Source organism: Lissotriton vulgaris, chromosome 2_1 (assembly GCF_964263255.1).
Source record: "Lissotriton vulgaris chromosome 2_1, aLisVul1.2, whole genome shotgun sequence".
Lineage (NCBI taxonomy): Eukaryota > Metazoa > Chordata > Amphibia > Caudata > Salamandridae > Lissotriton > Lissotriton vulgaris.
Window position 1 is genome coordinate 1402639178 of NC_141687.1, and position 18629 is coordinate 1402657806.

Below are 18629 nucleotides of genomic sequence, written 5' to 3' on the forward strand. Positions count from 1 at the left end.
AGTATTGCAAATCAGCTGAAAAACGCACGTTCTCCGCCTTAAAGCAGAAAGATGCCTTTGCTCTCTGCTTCAAAAGAAGGAAGTGCAGCCGAGCTCCCGTGTACAGAAGTGAAGGCGCTCGGAGCCTGACTGCACATGCCTACATGCCTGCGTGCCGCACTGCTGAACACAGCCCTCCTGCACCTGTCCCGCCAGCGCCTCCAAACCCGAGTGACTGTCCACAGAATGGATGAACACCACACACACCACGTATTACAACTCTCAGGGGAGGGGGGGTGGGGGGGTCCCTTCCAACGTCCTGTGCACCCGACCCACTGGCTTGCTGTGCTGCAAATAAGTGAAACATTGGAAACAGCAGGGGCTGGTGGCGGGTAGTGAGTGAATTATGACTGTAAAAAACTTTAACAGTGCATTTCAAGTTTAAACCTAATATGACATTTCCAAAGCAGGGCTGGTTGTCTCGTTTGCACACCCAGGACTCGGAGGAGGTCAGCGCAGGGCAGCCGGTGTGCCAAGCAGGACGCGTTGTGCGCCAGGCAGAGAACAGACAAAATGACGCACGTCGCTGCACAGACCCTCGCTGACTCTACCAGGGGCCCCACTGTCCTCTGCCTGTCCCCACCGCCTCCCCTGCAATTACCCATTGTCTGCCAACAATTGGAAACCCGTCCTCTTTGAGAAGCAAAGCAGCCTGTCACTGTGCACTCGCAGGCTGGACGCGCTGCGGGCAGCAGGCACTGCGCAAACAGGCACAGACGAGTCGAGCCACTTACCTGTCAAAGCGCAGAGCAAAAAAAGTTGATGTTGTCCCGGTGCAGCCCAGAGAATAATTTCTGTGCAAAAATCTATTGATATGCATGTTAATGAAGACGTCTCAGAGCGATAATTTTCTTTTTTGTTTTTTAAATAAAAATACTTTTTTTCTCCCCGCAGGCATCACGGATCGCCAGCGTCCCGTTTTCCGAGTCAATCGTCTCTTCATCATCTTCGTCCTGTGCAGGTTGGTGCAGACAGCATCCCCACGCTGCCCACCCATACACCCCCACCCCCAGAAAAAAATCACACATTCTCTTGAACATTTCTTTTTATAAAAAAAAAAGCCCACGGTCTCAGGGCTTATTTAAAAGGCTCGATTAAAGGACTTGAAGAGAGGAATCACTCAATTACGAATTCAGCCAATCAGGACGTGCACGGGGCCAAGTCAATGCAGATGAGGGAGCGAGGAGAGCCCAGCCAGGGAGGAGAGAGAACCCCCCATTTTAGCATAATCTGCCCGGCTCTTTTCGAGGCAGCACTGTGCAGAAAGGGACGTGCAAAGCTGCATCGCTCCCCCACGGGAGTTTTCCAACCCGTTAGTCTCGCGGGGCAAAGCGGTGCAATCGTTGCAGCCCCGTGCCTGCCCCTCCCTCGTACCTCAAAGAGCCGCATTTAGGGAAGATATAGCCAACATGCACATGATTGCAGCAGATTTAATTCAGCCGAAATTCTGCATCTAATTGCATACGAGCCCACTGCTGAGGCTTTTTTCACATTGCAGTACAACATCCCTCTTTAAAATGTTTCTCTTTTTTATTTTCATGTACCACGCAGAGTATAGGGATATACTTTTAGGCAGGGCGAGTAGTAAAGGCAACAGAGAAAAGCCCTGGTTGACAAGCAGTTTCCAGCAGGGAAACCCGACACCCCATCCTATGAAAAACGCAGGCGAGCCGTTTCTGGCTTTGCAGCAGTAAATCTGTTTACATACACCCAACCAACTCATTGCATGGGTCATTAAATAGCTCACCCCCCTCTATATATATATAATATACTGTATAGCTTTATACATTATATTGTCAAATAGCAACACATGAGTTGTTACACAGCTCCCTCCCTCTATATATGTATATCTATATATACATATGTATATCTATATATACATATGTATATATATATATATATATATATATATATATATATATATATATATATATATATATATATATATATATATATATATATATATAGGCACATACATATACACACATATATATATATACATATATATATATATAGGCACATACATATACACACATATATATATATACATATGTATATATATATATATACATATGTATGTATATATATATATATATATATATATATATATATATATATATATATACACACAGACATGTATAGACCCACAGTATATATGTGTGTGTGTGTATGTATATATATATATATATATATATATATATATATTCACTGAAAAAACCAAAGGTTTCACACCAGTTATAGTTAGGAATTAGCATTTAAAAAACCTATGAAATTCACTGAAAAAACCATAGGTTTCACACCAGTTATAGTTAGGAATTAGCATTTAAAAAACCTATTAAATTCACTGAAAAAACCATAGGTTTCACACCAGTTATAGTTAGCTGGAAATTTTACTGATATAAAACCATTGAAATTCCCACGTTATAGTTAGTCGGACTCACTATAACTTGCGCGTGCAATGCACTGCTGATGACATCACATATTACATCACTCATGACATGGTGAGTGACATCACTCATGACATCACTGATGACACCATCCAGTGAATATGTGTCTTTCTGAAAAATAAATATTAGTGAGTTATGTTTAAATATTTAAATACATATATTAGTGTTTCACTTTGTGTATAAGTGGCTACATGTGTTGATAAGTAGCTACATGCGTATGTATATGGGTTATTTGATATTTTTATTAGTATCAGTTTGAGTGTCTATATGGTTTGGTGGGGGTATTACTTAGCACATAGATGCATGAGTGACTGACTCTTTGTTTGTATGTGTTTTGAAGACAGCATATGTACAGGACTGTATGGGTGGATGAGTGTCTATATGTGTTTGTTAGTGAGTGAATGACTGTCTCACTAGTGTCTTTATCAGTAACTACATATGTTTTAATCTAGTATATATGAATATTGATGTATATAAGTGAGTATATGTGAGAGTAAGAGATTGTAAGAGTTCCTGTTTAAATAAGTATGTGTTTCTATAAGTGATTGTTTAAGAGAATAAATATGTGTAATTTTCAATAGAAGTAAGGTGGAAGTGTGTGTATAACTCTATATTCAAATAAATGGTTGTTCAATAGTTTATTTGCACGTGTGAATATGTGTGTGAGTAACTTTTGGATGAATGTCGGTGTGTAACAGGATGTATAGGTGTATCTCTTCATATGATGAGTGAGTATATGTATGAGTGACTATATAGAACTGTTGGTGAATGAGTGGATGTGTATATAGATAGTGGAAGTACAGAATTGCTTGTTGTAACTGATATAGGTATGTCCATTTTTTAAAAATTTCAGTTTCTATTTTTGAATATGTGTCTCAAGGGTTACTTTACACTGAGAGGAGGTCTGTCACTGTGTCACAAGGATGGTGTCATCAGTGATGTCATGAGTGATGTCACTCACCATGTCATGAGTGATGTAATATGTGATGTCATCAGCAGTGCATTGCACGCGCAAGTTATAGTGAGTCCGACTAACTATAACGTGGGAATTTCAATGGTTTTATATCAGTAAAATTTCCAGCTAACTATAACTGGTGTGAAACCTATGGTTTTTTCAGTGAATTTAATAGGTTTTTTAAATGCTAATTCCTAACTATAACTGGTGTGAAACCTATGGTTTTTTCAGTGAATTTCATAGGTTTTTTAAATGCTAATTCCTAACTATAACTGGTGTGAAACCTTTGGTTTTTTCAGTGAATTTCATAGGTTTTTTTAATGCTAATTCCTAACTTTTTATACAGACTCATACCTATGTGTTTTTTAGTGAATTGCTAAAGTATGTTTTTGTAAAAATGAACACTATAATGTATATTGAGATAATATTTTTAATTTAAAATATTTTTTTTTATATTTCGCTTTCGGTGCGCGCACCGGTGCGCGTACCGTCAGCGCACTAACAAAAAAAAAGAAAAAAAAATGAAGGAGGGACTGTGTAATAGATAGTAAGACAGATAAAAAGTGTAAAAGGAAGTAACTGAGAAAAGAAAAATGAATAAGGGAGCAAAAGAAAGAAGAAATAGGAAGAAGACTAAAGCAGAGGTTAAGGGAGATTGTAAATGGATGTTGAAAGTAAAAAGAAGGACAGTTAAGTATGGGAATGTCAGGTAGTGACGGAATCAGAGGAAAAGAATAGCAGTGATTGAGGGAAAGTAAATATCAGTGAATATAAGTAAAAAGGGGTGAAAGAGGGTACATGTAAGTGAATAAGGGTAACACATGGGGAGTAATAGAGACAAACAAGAGAGAGAGTAAAAGAAGGACTGTCACAAAGGGACTAAGTGAACCAGTAAAAAAGGTAAGTGAAGGAGTGTGCATAGGCAGAAGTACTGAAAGAAATTGAATGTGGTCGGAAGTAAACATGGAACAAAAGAATAAGTGAGGGAAGCAAAGTAAGGAAATAGGGGTGCGGTAGGGTGACAGAAAAATAGTGAAAATAAAACAAAAGGTGATAACAAAAAAGATTTTGTAAACACACTTACCATATAATCAATGCAAACTTGTATCTATGAAAGATAAAAGAAAAAACACGTTATAATTTCTTAAAAATATATAATAAAATAGAAACAACAGTTCATGAGGTTTAAAAATCTACAAAAGTTTACTAAGAAATGATGCAATAGTGAAGGATACAAAAACAGAAAGAAAGTAATGTAGAAAGAGAAAAAAAAAGGAAAAAGAAATAGAAAGAGAACAAATTCCTAAAGGTAAATAAGATACTAAAAGAATGTAAGATATCAAATCAAAATCAGTAAAGATAAGAAAATAAAAGAAAAATGAGTGAAAAGGAGAGAAGTCTGATTGAGAAACTATAAATAAAAAAGAGGAATAGAAGATGATTGAGAGTGAGTGAAGTAAAGTAACAGAGTGAAGGGATGAAAGGAATGAAGTTAGTATAGAACGATGGATAAAACAGGAGTGAGAGAGTAAGTACACAGAAAGACAAAAGGAAGAACTAAGTGAACTACAGTACAATGGATGCGAAAGAAAAAAAAAGGAGAAAAAGAAAGAGAGGGTTAGGAAACTAAAGCAGTGGTACTGTGAGAATATGAAAAAGATAAAAAGTGGTGGAAGGAACAGAGGAAATGCAGACAGTTCCTATTAGATTAAGAAGTTGTGAATGAAGTGCACTAAAGAAACAGCGATGAAAAAAGAGTGTAAATTAGTAAAGAGAGGTAAATAAGGGTGAAAAAGAAAATGAGTATAAGACAATGTGAACACAATATAAATTACACAATGCAAACTACACAATAACTTCTACAATATGTTACATTATTTATTTTTGCTGTTCTCAGAATATATTGAATTTCACTTAAATTAGTGAGATCAAAGTCTTCATCATATAACAGCGGGAAAAAAAAAACACAATCTAAAAGATTGTGTTTAAAAAAACCCATTCAAACATACATCTCATATAAGTACACTAATCTTTGATTCACTTACTTTTCCGTGAGACCAAATTGCAGATAGTGAAGGTCCTTTTGGTGGAAAAAAGTCTGCTGTGCTCTATAACTTCCATTTCATCGACTTCCTATGAAAAAAGATCTAACAACATCATATGTTACACTTTCCTCACGGCCAATTTGTGTCAGATATATCAGTATTTTTTACTTTGAGATCCACTTAAAGTATCTACATGAGATTGCAGATAGTGAAGGTCCTTTTGGTGAAAAAAAGTCTGCTGTGCTCTATAACTTCGATTTCATCAACTTCTAACAACATCATATCTTACATTTTCCTCACGGCCAATTTGTGTCAGATATATCAGTATTTTTTACTTTGAGATCCACTTAAAGTATCTACATGAGATAAATAATTTCAAATATTAGATTAACTAACTAACTAACTAACTTTTATTAACTATTCCCGTCTTCAAAGGCCAATTCCCTTTACTAAAACTTTGGTTTTAAAAACACTAGATAAGAATTTGTAGAGTCATAAGGCAAACGTTGTTTATAAGTTAAATGAGAATCATTGCAGTAACTCCATCCATTTTCAGATTTTAAGTAGCATGTATAATGTCCTGAGGTGGTCGAAGATCCATCATGATAAATAATAGCTTCAGTTGTAAAGGTCCTTCCAGAAATTGATAACTGAGAAGCCACAAAATTTTTGATAGAAGTTGTCAATTTAGTTCCATCAGGTCTACATCGTTGGAAAACTAAAATAATATACTGCCCATACCTTTGTATAAATAATGTGGACAGCATTGTACAGTTACATTGGGTACACACCATATTATGATCTGCTGCTTTAACTAGATTTTTAAAAGACACTGATTTACAGTCTGGTAAAGTCAAATATATAAATCTTTCAGTGTCTATTGTAGTAGTACTTGATAAACTACAATTGTGGCAGTCATGCTGCCATTGATAAGAAAGACTGAAAAGATTATCTACATCTACACCTTCATCTTCCAAAACACCAAACATATACATTAAAAATTCCTGACAATCCTGCTGAATGTTCTGTGAAAATTTATCTTGACCAGAACACAAATCTAAAATATTTCGAATTTCTGTTACACTTTCTATTTGTGCTGTAACACTGCTACATTTCTGAAACACAGAATTCAATAAACCACACAATCTTTGATCCCGATTTTCAACAATCTGTTCTTGTAAACTTTTAAGAAAAAAAACAACATTAACCACTACATTAGCATAGCAGTTGACACCAGAACTGTTTTCAAACTGAAATCCAACAACATTTTCTCCACAATTCTTTTTCTTCCTGTTTTCAATTACAGTTTTCTCTACTTTTTGTCTTTTTGCAACTACCTCACTACAATTATCCTCATTTCTTCTTTTTCGGCCTACCACACGTTTTTCAAACAGAGGATATTGAGGCAAATGTGGAGCATACTCTCTTCTTAACCTATTGTATTCTTTAACACAATCTAGATCGGCAGAAATCTTTGTCTCATCACACGCAATCAAGTACAATCCTGATAAAGTTCTGACTCGAGATAATGCCACATATGCCATACCCTCTTTAAACACAGATCTTCCAATGTTCACCAATGCACTATCTACACTTAAACCTTGAGATTTATGAATTGTCACTGCATACGCCAAACAAACAGGAAACTGTTTTCGGCGAACATATAAGTCTTTTACAAGTAAAAATCTAGCAGAACAACGACTTATTTGTTGTACTTGTTCAATGCCATCAAATTTTATTTTTAAAAATTCAATTCCATCTCTATTTCTGTAATTCACAAAATCAACAACATAACCCATTGCTCCATTTACCAGACCGCTTTCAACATTTAAATTCCTTCTCAAAATGATACGACAATTTAAACACACATTCAGAGTCTTTTCAAAACCAGCTGTTTTTGAAATACTTTTCTCCAATGAATGCAATTTAGTTTTCAAATTTTCTGACAAAACAATTGTTGCACCCATATGCTCTATTTTATCTATTGCTTCCAGTTTCACAATCTCTTCATTTTCTAAGTCTAACATTTTTTGATTGAAGATGGAACATTCTTGCAGAGTTGGCATCAAACATATCCCAGATTTCTTCTCAGTCATTTTTTTAAAAATATTCTCTGGAAGAATGTTTTCATTTGCATACAAATTTGAAATTAATCGACTATGCAAAGCTTTTTTCCCTTTCTCAGTCATTTTTCCAATTCTTACATCTTGTAGAATATTTTTATAATCTTCATCCTTGGCCTGTCGCATATTTTGAAGCAGTTCAGCATATTTAAAATTTAGCCATATATTAACATTTCCAATGCTTCCAAGGGACTTCCTGGTATCTTCATGCGTGAGCATTTTAAACACTGGTTGTCCTTTTACTGGAGTCAACTGCAATAGATCTCCAAAAACAATAATGTGTTTTCCTCCAAATAACACATCATAGTCTGTTTTAAGAATTTCTTGCATTCTCAAATGCACAAAAGCAAGCATTAGATTTGAGACCATGCTTACTTCATCTATGATAAGAAGTTTCATTTTCTTCAAGACTCTTGAAACTTCAGAACACGCATCTCCAGATAGCTTGTTGTAATGCAATTTATTATCATGTTCAACTGGCAGCATCAATAAACGATGTAGAGTAATCCCTTTAATGTTATGTGCTGCCAGACCAGTTGGAGCAGTTACAACACAAGACAGTGGTGAATCAGTCCTTTTCTGCAGATAACTTGCAACGGCTTTAATTAGAAAACTTTTTCCTGTCCCCGCTTCTCCACTTACATACAGTCGGACAGGGTCAAATAATATACATGAGCACTCTTTTTTCTCATGTCTGAATCCATGTTCAATCTGCTCTGTGACTTCATCATATATCTTTTTCTGCTCAATGTTTAGTTGCGTTACCAAATCTTCTAAGTTAACTCCATCCTCTTGAGCTTGTTCCATAGCTCTTTCCACCTCATCCATGGCAGTGGCAGCTTCATTTTGGATAATTGGTCCTCCTAGTGGATCCTGGCTCAATGAAGTAGAACTCTGACTATCTTGAGAACTGTTTCTAGCTATCTCTTCAGCAATTGTGGTTTCTTGCTCCATTTCTTCATTCAACATTTGCAGATAATTTAGAAAAATAGGACATTCTATGGTATCCTTAGTTGCATTAAAAGAGTCTTCATAACAGAGAAAATCTCCAAGTAGTTCCTCTTCTGTACGCCATGGCTTAAAGAGTTGCAAAAGAGCTAAATAGTAAAATTCTCTTTTGTCTGGAACTTCACAACTCAATTTTCGATGATTAATCAAATGGCCTTTTTTCTGCTTCACTAGACATCCTTCATAGCCAATGAGTGCATATTTTCCATTATTGATATCTTCTGTGATGTTCCTCTTATAACTGTAGTTTTGAAGAACTTCATACAAACATGTGTTCTCAAGGTGAGTACTTCTATTTGGATAGTATGTATCCAACATATTTGTCTTCAAAATATCTGTACTGTTTGGTTCTTTTTCCGCCAAATATTCAATTTCTTGTACAGATTTCAAAACTCGGTTTCGTGTTGCAGCAAGACCAAGACTCACCCAAATGATTGTTCTTGATTTGGCATAGAGACTTGCTGATGATAACCGATCAGAACATTCATATGCTCCAATTTCTCGATGCGACAACATCTTCAGACTGAAACTGTATAATTTCTTGCTTAGACTCTTTTCATGTGAAATGTCCTCCCACATTTCCTTCAGTTCTGTCTTTTCTTTTTTGGTGATGTAAGATGTCACATATCGAGCCACAGCAATAGAGTTGTCAGCAACGAACTGAATATCCATGTTAGCATTCCACATGGACAAAATCACTGGGTTGTAATCGTTGATGTACTTAGATTCTTCATTTCTTTTCAAATTATATGTGTTTTTGGGAGATTTTCTCGTCACAGTATGTCGTAGAGATGACATCAAATTATTTACTCTTCCTTTAGAAATCACTGGTCGAGGAAATGCAAAACGACATTTCGTGTAGTACTTTTCCTTGTTTTTAAATTTTCGACGACAGTACTTTCCACAACGATGAGATTGAAAACGTAAAACTTGTTGCCTTAAATTGTTTTCTTCAGTAGATTTTGGAACAGCACATGTTGAATACTCTTCAATGAAACTCATCACTGTTTCATCTGAATCTGATCCAAATTTGGGTGCATCTTTAATCCACAACAACATATGTATATGAGGAGCACCTCTCGCTTGATATTCCTTCCTCCAAAAGAAATCCAAAACCTCTCCAAGGGGAGGATTTTTTTTGTTGGTAATAAAAGACATCATAGCTTCAAATCTATGATTAAAATATCTGCAAACATTCACTGGATCTAAAGAACACAGTTCTCCTGGTGTTTTCAATTCTATATTTGGTATGTTTTCATTTGCCTCTCGTAGAAATTGAAGTAAATCGTCCCAGGCATACTCAGCACAGCTAAGAGTGAGGAACCATGTAGGAGTTCCTAAGTTTCTTAGCATACATTTCAATTCTCCATGACGACGAAACCAATACTCGTTGGTTCCACGTTGACATGCCATGAGATTGATTAGCTGAGATTCCAAAATACTGTCTTGCAGATTAACTTTCTCCATAAAGTCCCTTGCACATACATTTTGCAAATGAGGTCCACTTTTTAATATATGATTAACTGCATAAGAAAGCCCAGACAAATCACTTTCAAACAGTAGATGAAATAAATATGGAATGCATTGACGAAACCTTGGATCTTCTGCATATAATCTTAGAGTCCGGTATTCAGCTGCAGGAATTTGAACTGGTCGATCATCATATCGTCCACCACAACCTGTTGGAAATAATTGTGGAAAACAACGAGCTTCCAAACTTTCTTCCCATACACTAATGGGACTTCCTTTTGCTGCCTTCATTTGAAACAAGTCAATTGCATTTCCCATTACTTCTTTGGAATGCAAAGGATGAACAGTATAATGTTCATATATTTCTTCAGTTCTAGACACATCAACTTTTTCAATTTGACCAACTGAAGAATCACTATCTTCTTCTGTAGCTGTTTCCTCTACTCCAACACTTACATGTTTGTAGTACTCATTGTTTTTAACTAAATACAACGTTGCCTTCTTGACTTTTTTAACATCCACTAAATCTTGCCAAATTTTCTTACTCTTTGTTGGAACCCCATTAACTAGAATAACTAAAGGATCTTCTTCTACTCTTTCTACACCAATTGTATTAATATTTTTCTTTACATCTAGAGGCAAATAAACAACTCTTCCCTTTAATCCTCTCAGTAAATCTGATGGAGGCAATTTCCCTGTCTTAGGCTCCATGCGAACAATAGCCTGAAAAGGATGGACACATTGAATCAAAATAGATTCATAAGTATTTAGATCCATCAATTCAGAAGGAATATCTATCAACTGAAGATTATTATAAACTGCTCTTGCAGGCATTCTATTTTCATTTAATTTTTTCAAACAATAAGTGCAAATACGCTGATCCAAACTCAAATCAAAAGAATTCTCCACCAACAAATAACTTACAAAATCCTCCCATTCACTATTATTTTCCAATTCACTTTTTGCATATAAATCAACTAACCTAGTCTGAATTTTATAATGAGTCCGTCGACAACACACACAAGTTACATTAGGCCTCTCACTTGATTTCACCTTAAACTTGATAATTTCCTCATCAAACTTTTCAATACTTGAAATTTGTCCATTATCTTCTGCATTACCATCCATTACTATATCTATTTCTACACTGTCCTCTTTGTTCCCAAAATAACAAAACTCAATTTCTTCACAAATAGTCTTCACATCCACTTCAGATCCATGCAAAAGAGCACTATTTAACTGTTTAAGCTTAAGTGCAGGACTTTTTGCATAATACAACTTCCTCACTAATTTCCTTACGTTATTATGATGCACTGCTAACATCCTAAAATGATGAAAAACACTCCGACAAACTTTTCTAGAAAGACATGCTAGTGAATGCCCTTGCAAACCTGTGCTTTCTCTCACTCTGCAAGGATCTAACTCTTGCAGGATCTTCATTTTTTGTTTGAGACTTTTTTTACTATATGTACGTAAGAAATTTCGAAGCAAATCAATTGATTCCTGTCGCACACTACAAATACTACTGCATTTCCATGTGTACACTGGACCCTTAGTACGTCTCCCTAAAACTTCATCAGCTAAGACCTCTTCTGCATCTCTAGATACAAGTTTCTCTTTTTCCATCACACAACTATCTTTCACCTCATATGCACGACCACTGGTGTCAACTGCATGCACCAAATCATTTTCCTGAAAGTAACTCTCCTCATTAAAAAAAGGCTCAGAACTTGAACTATGCATCCATTCACCAGAAAATACTTCACAAAAATTACTCCGATTAATAATTCTTTTCCATCTACTGTTCGATTTGAAAACATCCATTGCCTTATTAAGTATCCTAATTCTATTGATTATTAAAATAAATAATTTTTTCTTAACTTCAAAAGCCTGATCAACAATCTTTTCTACACTTTTCTTTTTCTTGTAAAAAGCAGCTTTTAGTTTACTTTTCTTTTCATTTTTTAGCAAATTTAAAACTACCCTATTGCGAAACATTCGCCTACGAATGTCCCTAAAAACATTTACCCTTCTATTGCTAACCATTCTCTTCTCTCCTGGTCCAATGGAAACATTTTTTGTGGGCTTCTCTTTCCTTTTTAGATTTGTTGACTTTTTCTGTATATTCACATTAGCAATTTCATTTTTTTTCCTACGACATATGTTGCGAAGAAAAGACTTAATTGGCTTACCAGAAGCTTTTCTGGTGTTTTTTGAAGTAGTTGTTGAAGAGGATTCCATAAACTCTGTTGTTGATGTTCTCCTTTTCCGTATGGTATTTTTGATATTTCTTTGCCTTGAAGGCATTTTTGCTTCCTTTTCAGAAGTTGATTTGAATCTGTTGTTCTGTTAAAAAAACACATGAAAGACCACTATTAGCAAACAACAAAGTAATGTTAAAAAGCAAACAATATAAACAATAAATTGCAACATATTTAAGTTTATACAATAGCAACACATGGCTTTATTTTTAAAGGCCTTGCGCCACCAGTGCGTCACTTATTACCCATGTTTAAAGTCAAGCATCAGCTGCACATGGCATTCATAAATAAGGGCCAAATGCAAATACCAATCAATTGCACCCAAAAATCGATTTTTCAATAACATGTAAGAAACACTGCGCAAAACCTAAGTACAACCACTCAATATCATCAAACAAAGTCAGGGTCTGATTTATAAAGGCCTTGCGCCACCAGTGCGTCACTTATTACCCATGTTTAAAGTTTTGCATCGGCTGCACATGGCAATCATAAATAAGGGCCAAATACATATACCAATCAATTGCACCCAAAAATCGATTTTTGAATAACATGTAAGAAACACTGTGCAGAACCTATGTACAACCAATCAATATCATCAAACAAAGTCAGGGCCTTATTTATGAAAGCCTTGCGCCACCAGTGTGTCACTTATTACCCATGTTTAAAGTCATGCATCAGTTGCACATGGCAATCATAAATAAGGGCCAAATACATATACCAATCAATTGCACCCAAAAATCGATTTTTCAATAACATGTAAGAAACACGGCGCAGAACCTATGTACAACCAATCAATATCATCAAACAAAGTCAGGGCCTTATTTATGAAAGCCTTGCGCCACCAGTGCGTCACTTATTACCCATGTTTAAAGTCATGCATCAGCTGCACATGGCAATCATAAATAAGGGCCAAATACATATACCAATCAATTGCACCCAAAAATCGATTTTTCAATAACATGTAAGAAACACGGCGCAGAACCTAAGTACAACCACTCAATATCATCAAACAAAGTCAGGGCCTTATTTATGAAAGCCTTGCGCCACCAGTGGGTCACTTATTACCCATGTTTAAAATCATGCATCAGTTGCACATGGCAATCATAAATAAGGGCCAAATACATATACCAATCAATTGCACCCAAAAATCGATTTTTCAATAACATGTAAGAAACACGGCGCTGAACCTAAGTACAACCACTCAATATCATCAAACAAAGTCAGGGCCTTATTTATGAAAGCCTTGCGCCACCAGTGCGTCACTTATTACCCATGTTTAAAGTCATGCATCAGTTGCACATGGCAATCATAAATTAGGGCAAAATACATATACCAATCAATTGCACCCAAAAATCGATTTTTCAATAACATGTAAGAAACACGGCGCAGAACCTAAGTACAACCAATCAATATCATCAAACAAAGTCAGGGCCTTATTTATGAAAGCCTTGCGCCACCAGTGCGTCACTTATTACCCATGTTTAAAATCATGCATCAGTTTCACATGGCAATCATAAATAAGGGCCAAATACATATACCAATCAATTGCACCCAAAAATCGATTTTTGAATAACATGTAAGGAACACTGCACAGAACCTAAGTACAACCACTCAATATCATCAAACAAACTCAGGCCTTATTTATGAAAGCCTTGCGCCACCAGTGCGTCACTTATTACCCATGTTTAAAGTCATGCATCAGCTGCACATGGCAATCATAAATAAGGGCCAAATACATATACCAATCAATTGCACCCAAAAATCGATTTTTGAATAACATGTAAGAAACACTGTGCAGAACCTATGTACAACCAATCAATATCATCAAACAAAGTCAGAGCCTTATTTATGAAAGCCTTGCGCCACCAGTGCGTCACTTATTACCCATGTTTAAAGTCATGCATCAGCTGCACATGGCAATCATAAATAAGGGCCAAATACATATACCAATCAATTGCACCCAAAAATCGATTTTTGAATAACATGTAAGGAACACTGCACAGAACCTAAGTACAACCACTCAATATCATCAAACAAAGTCAGGCCTTATTTATGAAAGCCTTGCGCCACCAGTGCGTCACTTATTACCCATGTTTAAAGTCATGCATCAGTTGCACATGGCAATCATAAATAAGGGCCAAATACATATACCAATCAATTGCACCCAAAAATCGATTTTTGAATAACATGTAAGGAACACTGCACAGAACCTAAGTACAACCACTCAATATCATCAAACAAAGTCAGGCCTTATTTATGAAAGCCTTGCGCCACCAGTGCGTCACGTATTACCCATGTTTAAAGTCATGCATCAGCTGCACATGGCAATCATAAATTAGGGCAAAATACATATACCAATCAATTGCACCCAAAAATCGATTTTTGAATAACATGTAAGGAACACTGCACAGAACCTAAGTACAACCACTCAATATCATCAAACAAAGTCAGGCCTTATTTATGAAAGCCTTGCGCCACCAGTGCGTCACTTATTACCCATGTTTAAAGTCATGCATCAGTTGCACATGGCAATCATAAATAAGGGCCAAATACATATACCAATCAATTGCACCCAAAAATCGATTTTTGAATAACATGTAAGAAACACTGCGCAAAACCTAAGTACAACCACTCAATATCATCAAACAAAGTCAGGGCCTTATTTATGAAAGCCTTGCGCCACCAGTGCGTCACTTATTACCCATGTTTAAAATCATGCATCAGTTTCACATGGCAATCATAAATAAGGGCCAAATACATATACCAATCAATTGCACCCAAAAATCGATTTTTGAATAACATGTAAGGAACACTGCACAGAACCTAAGTACAACCACTCAATATCATCAAACAAAGTCAGGCCTTATTTATGAAAGCCTTGCGCCACCAGTGCGTCACTTATTACCCATGTTTAAAGTCATGCATCAGTTGCACATGGCAATCATAAATAAGGGCCAAATACATATACCAATCAATTGCACCCAAAAATCGATTTTTGAATAACATGTAAGGAACACTGCACAGAACCTATGTACAACCAATCAATATCATCAAACAAAGTCAGAGCCTTATTTATGAAAGCCTTGCGCCACCAGTGCGTCACTTATTACCCATGTTTAAAGTCATGCATCAGCTGCACATGGCAATCATAAATAAGGGCCAAATACATATACCAATCAATTGCACCCAAAAATCGATTTTTGAATAACATGTAAGGAACACTGCACAGAACCTAAGTACAACCACTCAATATCATCAAACAAAGTCAGGCCTTATTTATGAAAGCCTTGCGCCACCAGTGCGTCACTTATTACCCATGTTTAAAGTCATGCATCAGTTGCACATGGCAATCATAAATTAGGGCAAAATACATATACTAATCAATTGCACCCAAAAATCGATTTTTCAATAACATGTAAGAAACACGGCGCAGAACCTAAGTACAACCAATCAATATCATCAAACAAAGTCAGGGCCTTATTTATGAAAGCCTTGCGCCACCAGTGCGTCACTTATTACCCATGTTTAAAATCATGCATCAGTTTCACATGGCAATCATAAATAAGGGCCAAATACATATACCAATCAATTGCACCCAAAAATCGATTTTTGAATAACATGTAAGGAACACTGCACAGAACCTAAGTACAACCACTCAATATCATCAAACAAAGTCAGGGCCTTATTTATGAAAGCCTTGCGCCACCAGTGCGTCACTTATTACCCATGTTTAAAGTCATGCATCAGCTGCACATGGCATTCATAAATAAGGGCCAAATACATATACCAATCAATTGCACCCAAAAATCGATTTTTCAATAACATGTAAGAAACACTGCACAGAACCTAACTACAACCACTCAATATCATCAAACAAAGTCAGGGCCTCATTTATAAAAGCCTGGCGCCACCAGTGCATCACTTATTACCCATGTTTAAAGTCATGCATCAACTGCACATGGCAATCATAAAAAAGGCCAAATAAAAATACCATTCATTTGCACCCAAAATCGATTTTTAAATAACATGTAAAAAACACTGCGCAGGACTTATATACTAACATACAATTTCACTTCTAAAACATAACTATCTGCTTCCAAATATTCTCCATAGAGAAAATAAATCTCTATCTAAATTAAATGAATCATTACTTACCTTTAGAAATGCTTTTGGAGATTGAAAACAGTGTCAGACACACACACCAATTTTTCTTTAGCAGAGGAGAAGGTGTGCTCTCAATACACTGAAACCAAGACTGGCATAGAAAATCTCTATCTTTGTACACATATGCCTTAATTCAACCAATGAAAACTCTTCCCTCACTATTTTCAAACCAACACCCATCCCCCTCTCAAACCTTTCTATCTGTTACCATAGCAACTCCCTCCTAACTGAACTGTAAGGTTCAAAAGTTTATCTTACAATGTTGCAAATTAACTCAGCAAGGATGTTTGACCTGTCAATACAGCAGCCTATACAGGGTATTTTTGCTTTTGGTGACTTTTTTTAAACCATTCAAATTGCTTCTTTCACACAACATAACCATACACCCTAACTTTCAGTTTTCAACTATCTGAATCCACCAATCATTGCTAGTGATTCAAGAGCACAGAAACTCCACAATTATTTTTTTGTGAACTCCTACTGTTCCAACTGCCATTTCATTCCCACACTTCATCTGACTGGACCAGAACCTTCTCACATCATGTACTCTGTTTGGGTTATTGGACATAGCTACATCCACTGGGCTCAAAGGTATGCAGCTAGCAGAAATTTTCATAACCTTGATTTATCAAATGTGGAAATCAAGTGGATTGGCCACAGAGGATTAAAATGTCACCAATTGATACCATTGGTGAAAACCTTTTTGCATCTGCCAGAACCTGACCTTATAATTGTGCACTGTGGTGGAAACGATCTAGGCACATTAACTGGGGTAGGTCTGGAAATGCTATTAAAGGACACCTTTCATCAATTGATGATACTTTTTCCCCACACTGCCTTGGTATATTCCAATATATGCCAAAGACAGAAATGGAACTGGTCCAACCAATTTGGTCCACAATTTGAGAAAGCACGGAAACATGTAAATAAATCTGTTTCTGCTTACATGAGAGACTATGGAATGGGTTCATTATACAATAATAACTTGCGTTACAACATGCAAGACATCTACAGAGGAGATGGAGTGCACTTCTCAGATGAGGGGAATAGAATATTCCTCCTGAATTTAAGAATGTGTATTGGAACCTACTTGTAGGTACCTAAATCAACCACAGAACCCAAAAGCTCTTTTCAGAGCTACCCTAACTCTGATCATTCAAAGCGTTTATTTTTTTCTAACTTTTTTCACTATTTTTCACCAAAGTACGCTTTCGGGTACGCTTAAAGGTGCGCGCACCAGGCGCTACCCCCGCGAAAAATTAAAGAATTTTTTTTTTTTTTTTTACGTTTATGAGCCTCCTAAGCCCCCCTCAGAAAACCTAGAGGGTCAAGAAGTCTCTACAGTTCCCCCTTCTATCCATTCCGAACATTGTTTACCCTCCATCTTGTGTCTCGATTGTTCCGAAACACAAAATGGAGGACTCCCGTAACGCTGCCAGTGCGCGTAAAGGAGCGCGCACCCCTAAGCGCTCGTTAAAAAAAGGTGGGAAAGTAATTTACGGAAAACCCAATGGAGACACTTTCATCAAATATAGAATACGCCCTACTACATAGCAGTCCCTACCATTTGCCCAAATTTGGTGAAATTCCATTGAGACATTTAGGCTACAGGCCTGTCTAAATATCCTGAGGTAAATTACATGACAAAAACACACTTGTAATGTTAGAATTTACAACCAATTAAAAAGTATCTCTCATTTTCTACGATTATTTCCTGACGTTTGATTGGTTAAGTACAACAATATATATAAAAGAAGAGAGGGAAACACAGCCATTTTGACTACTGCTTCCTGAAGTACACTTGAAAACAAATTTCACTGACAACTTCAACTAATTTCTCTAAGGTAACTTCTAATTATGGAAGTATATTGTACACGTTAAGTTTATTTCTTAAAAAATATTCTGTTAGTGATATGCTATCCCTCTTTAATAGTTAGAGATAGAGATAGACTTCTCTGTAATAGTTATGGATTGAGTTAGGCTTCTCTGGTATACTAGCTCTACTAATATAGTTAATTTATATGCAATTTTCAGAAAGAAAATGGAAGGAGAAAATAAGGCAAATGATACTTCTATCAAAGTAAAGGTGGAAAAACCAGAAGATGAAAAAAAAGAAG

The 18629-nt window shown here is 36.2% G+C and overlaps 2 protein-coding genes and 1 long non-coding RNA gene across 3 annotated transcripts in view; 1 reads left to right on the top strand and 2 right to left on the bottom strand.

Moving 5' to 3' along the window:
* LOC147732658 (uncharacterized) overlaps window positions 1-18629 on the bottom strand; it is a 322497-nt gene that overhangs the window by 301303 nt on the left and 2565 nt on the right. The window lies entirely within an intron of this gene.
* The window catches only part of POU2AF3 (POU class 2 homeobox associating factor 3), a 65436-nt gene that overhangs the window by 39841 nt on the left and 6966 nt on the right, over window positions 1-18629 (top strand). The window contains exon 3 of the mRNA XM_086957168.1: window positions 934-1000. Within this exon, the coding sequence (XP_086813294.1) occupies window positions 934-1000 (67 nt within the window). The remainder of the gene's footprint in view (window positions 1-933; window positions 1001-18629) is intronic.
* On the bottom strand, window positions 5235-16608 carry LOC147732660 (uncharacterized). Its single transcript, XM_086957167.1, has 2 exons — window positions 16504-16608; window positions 5235-12433 (listed from the first exon to the last, which is right to left on the bottom strand). Exon 2 carries the CDS (start codon window positions 12392-12394, stop codon window positions 5936-5938), a length of 6459 nt encoding a protein of 2152 aa, XP_086813293.1. The 5' UTR covers window positions 12395-12433; window positions 16504-16608; the 3' UTR covers window positions 5235-5935.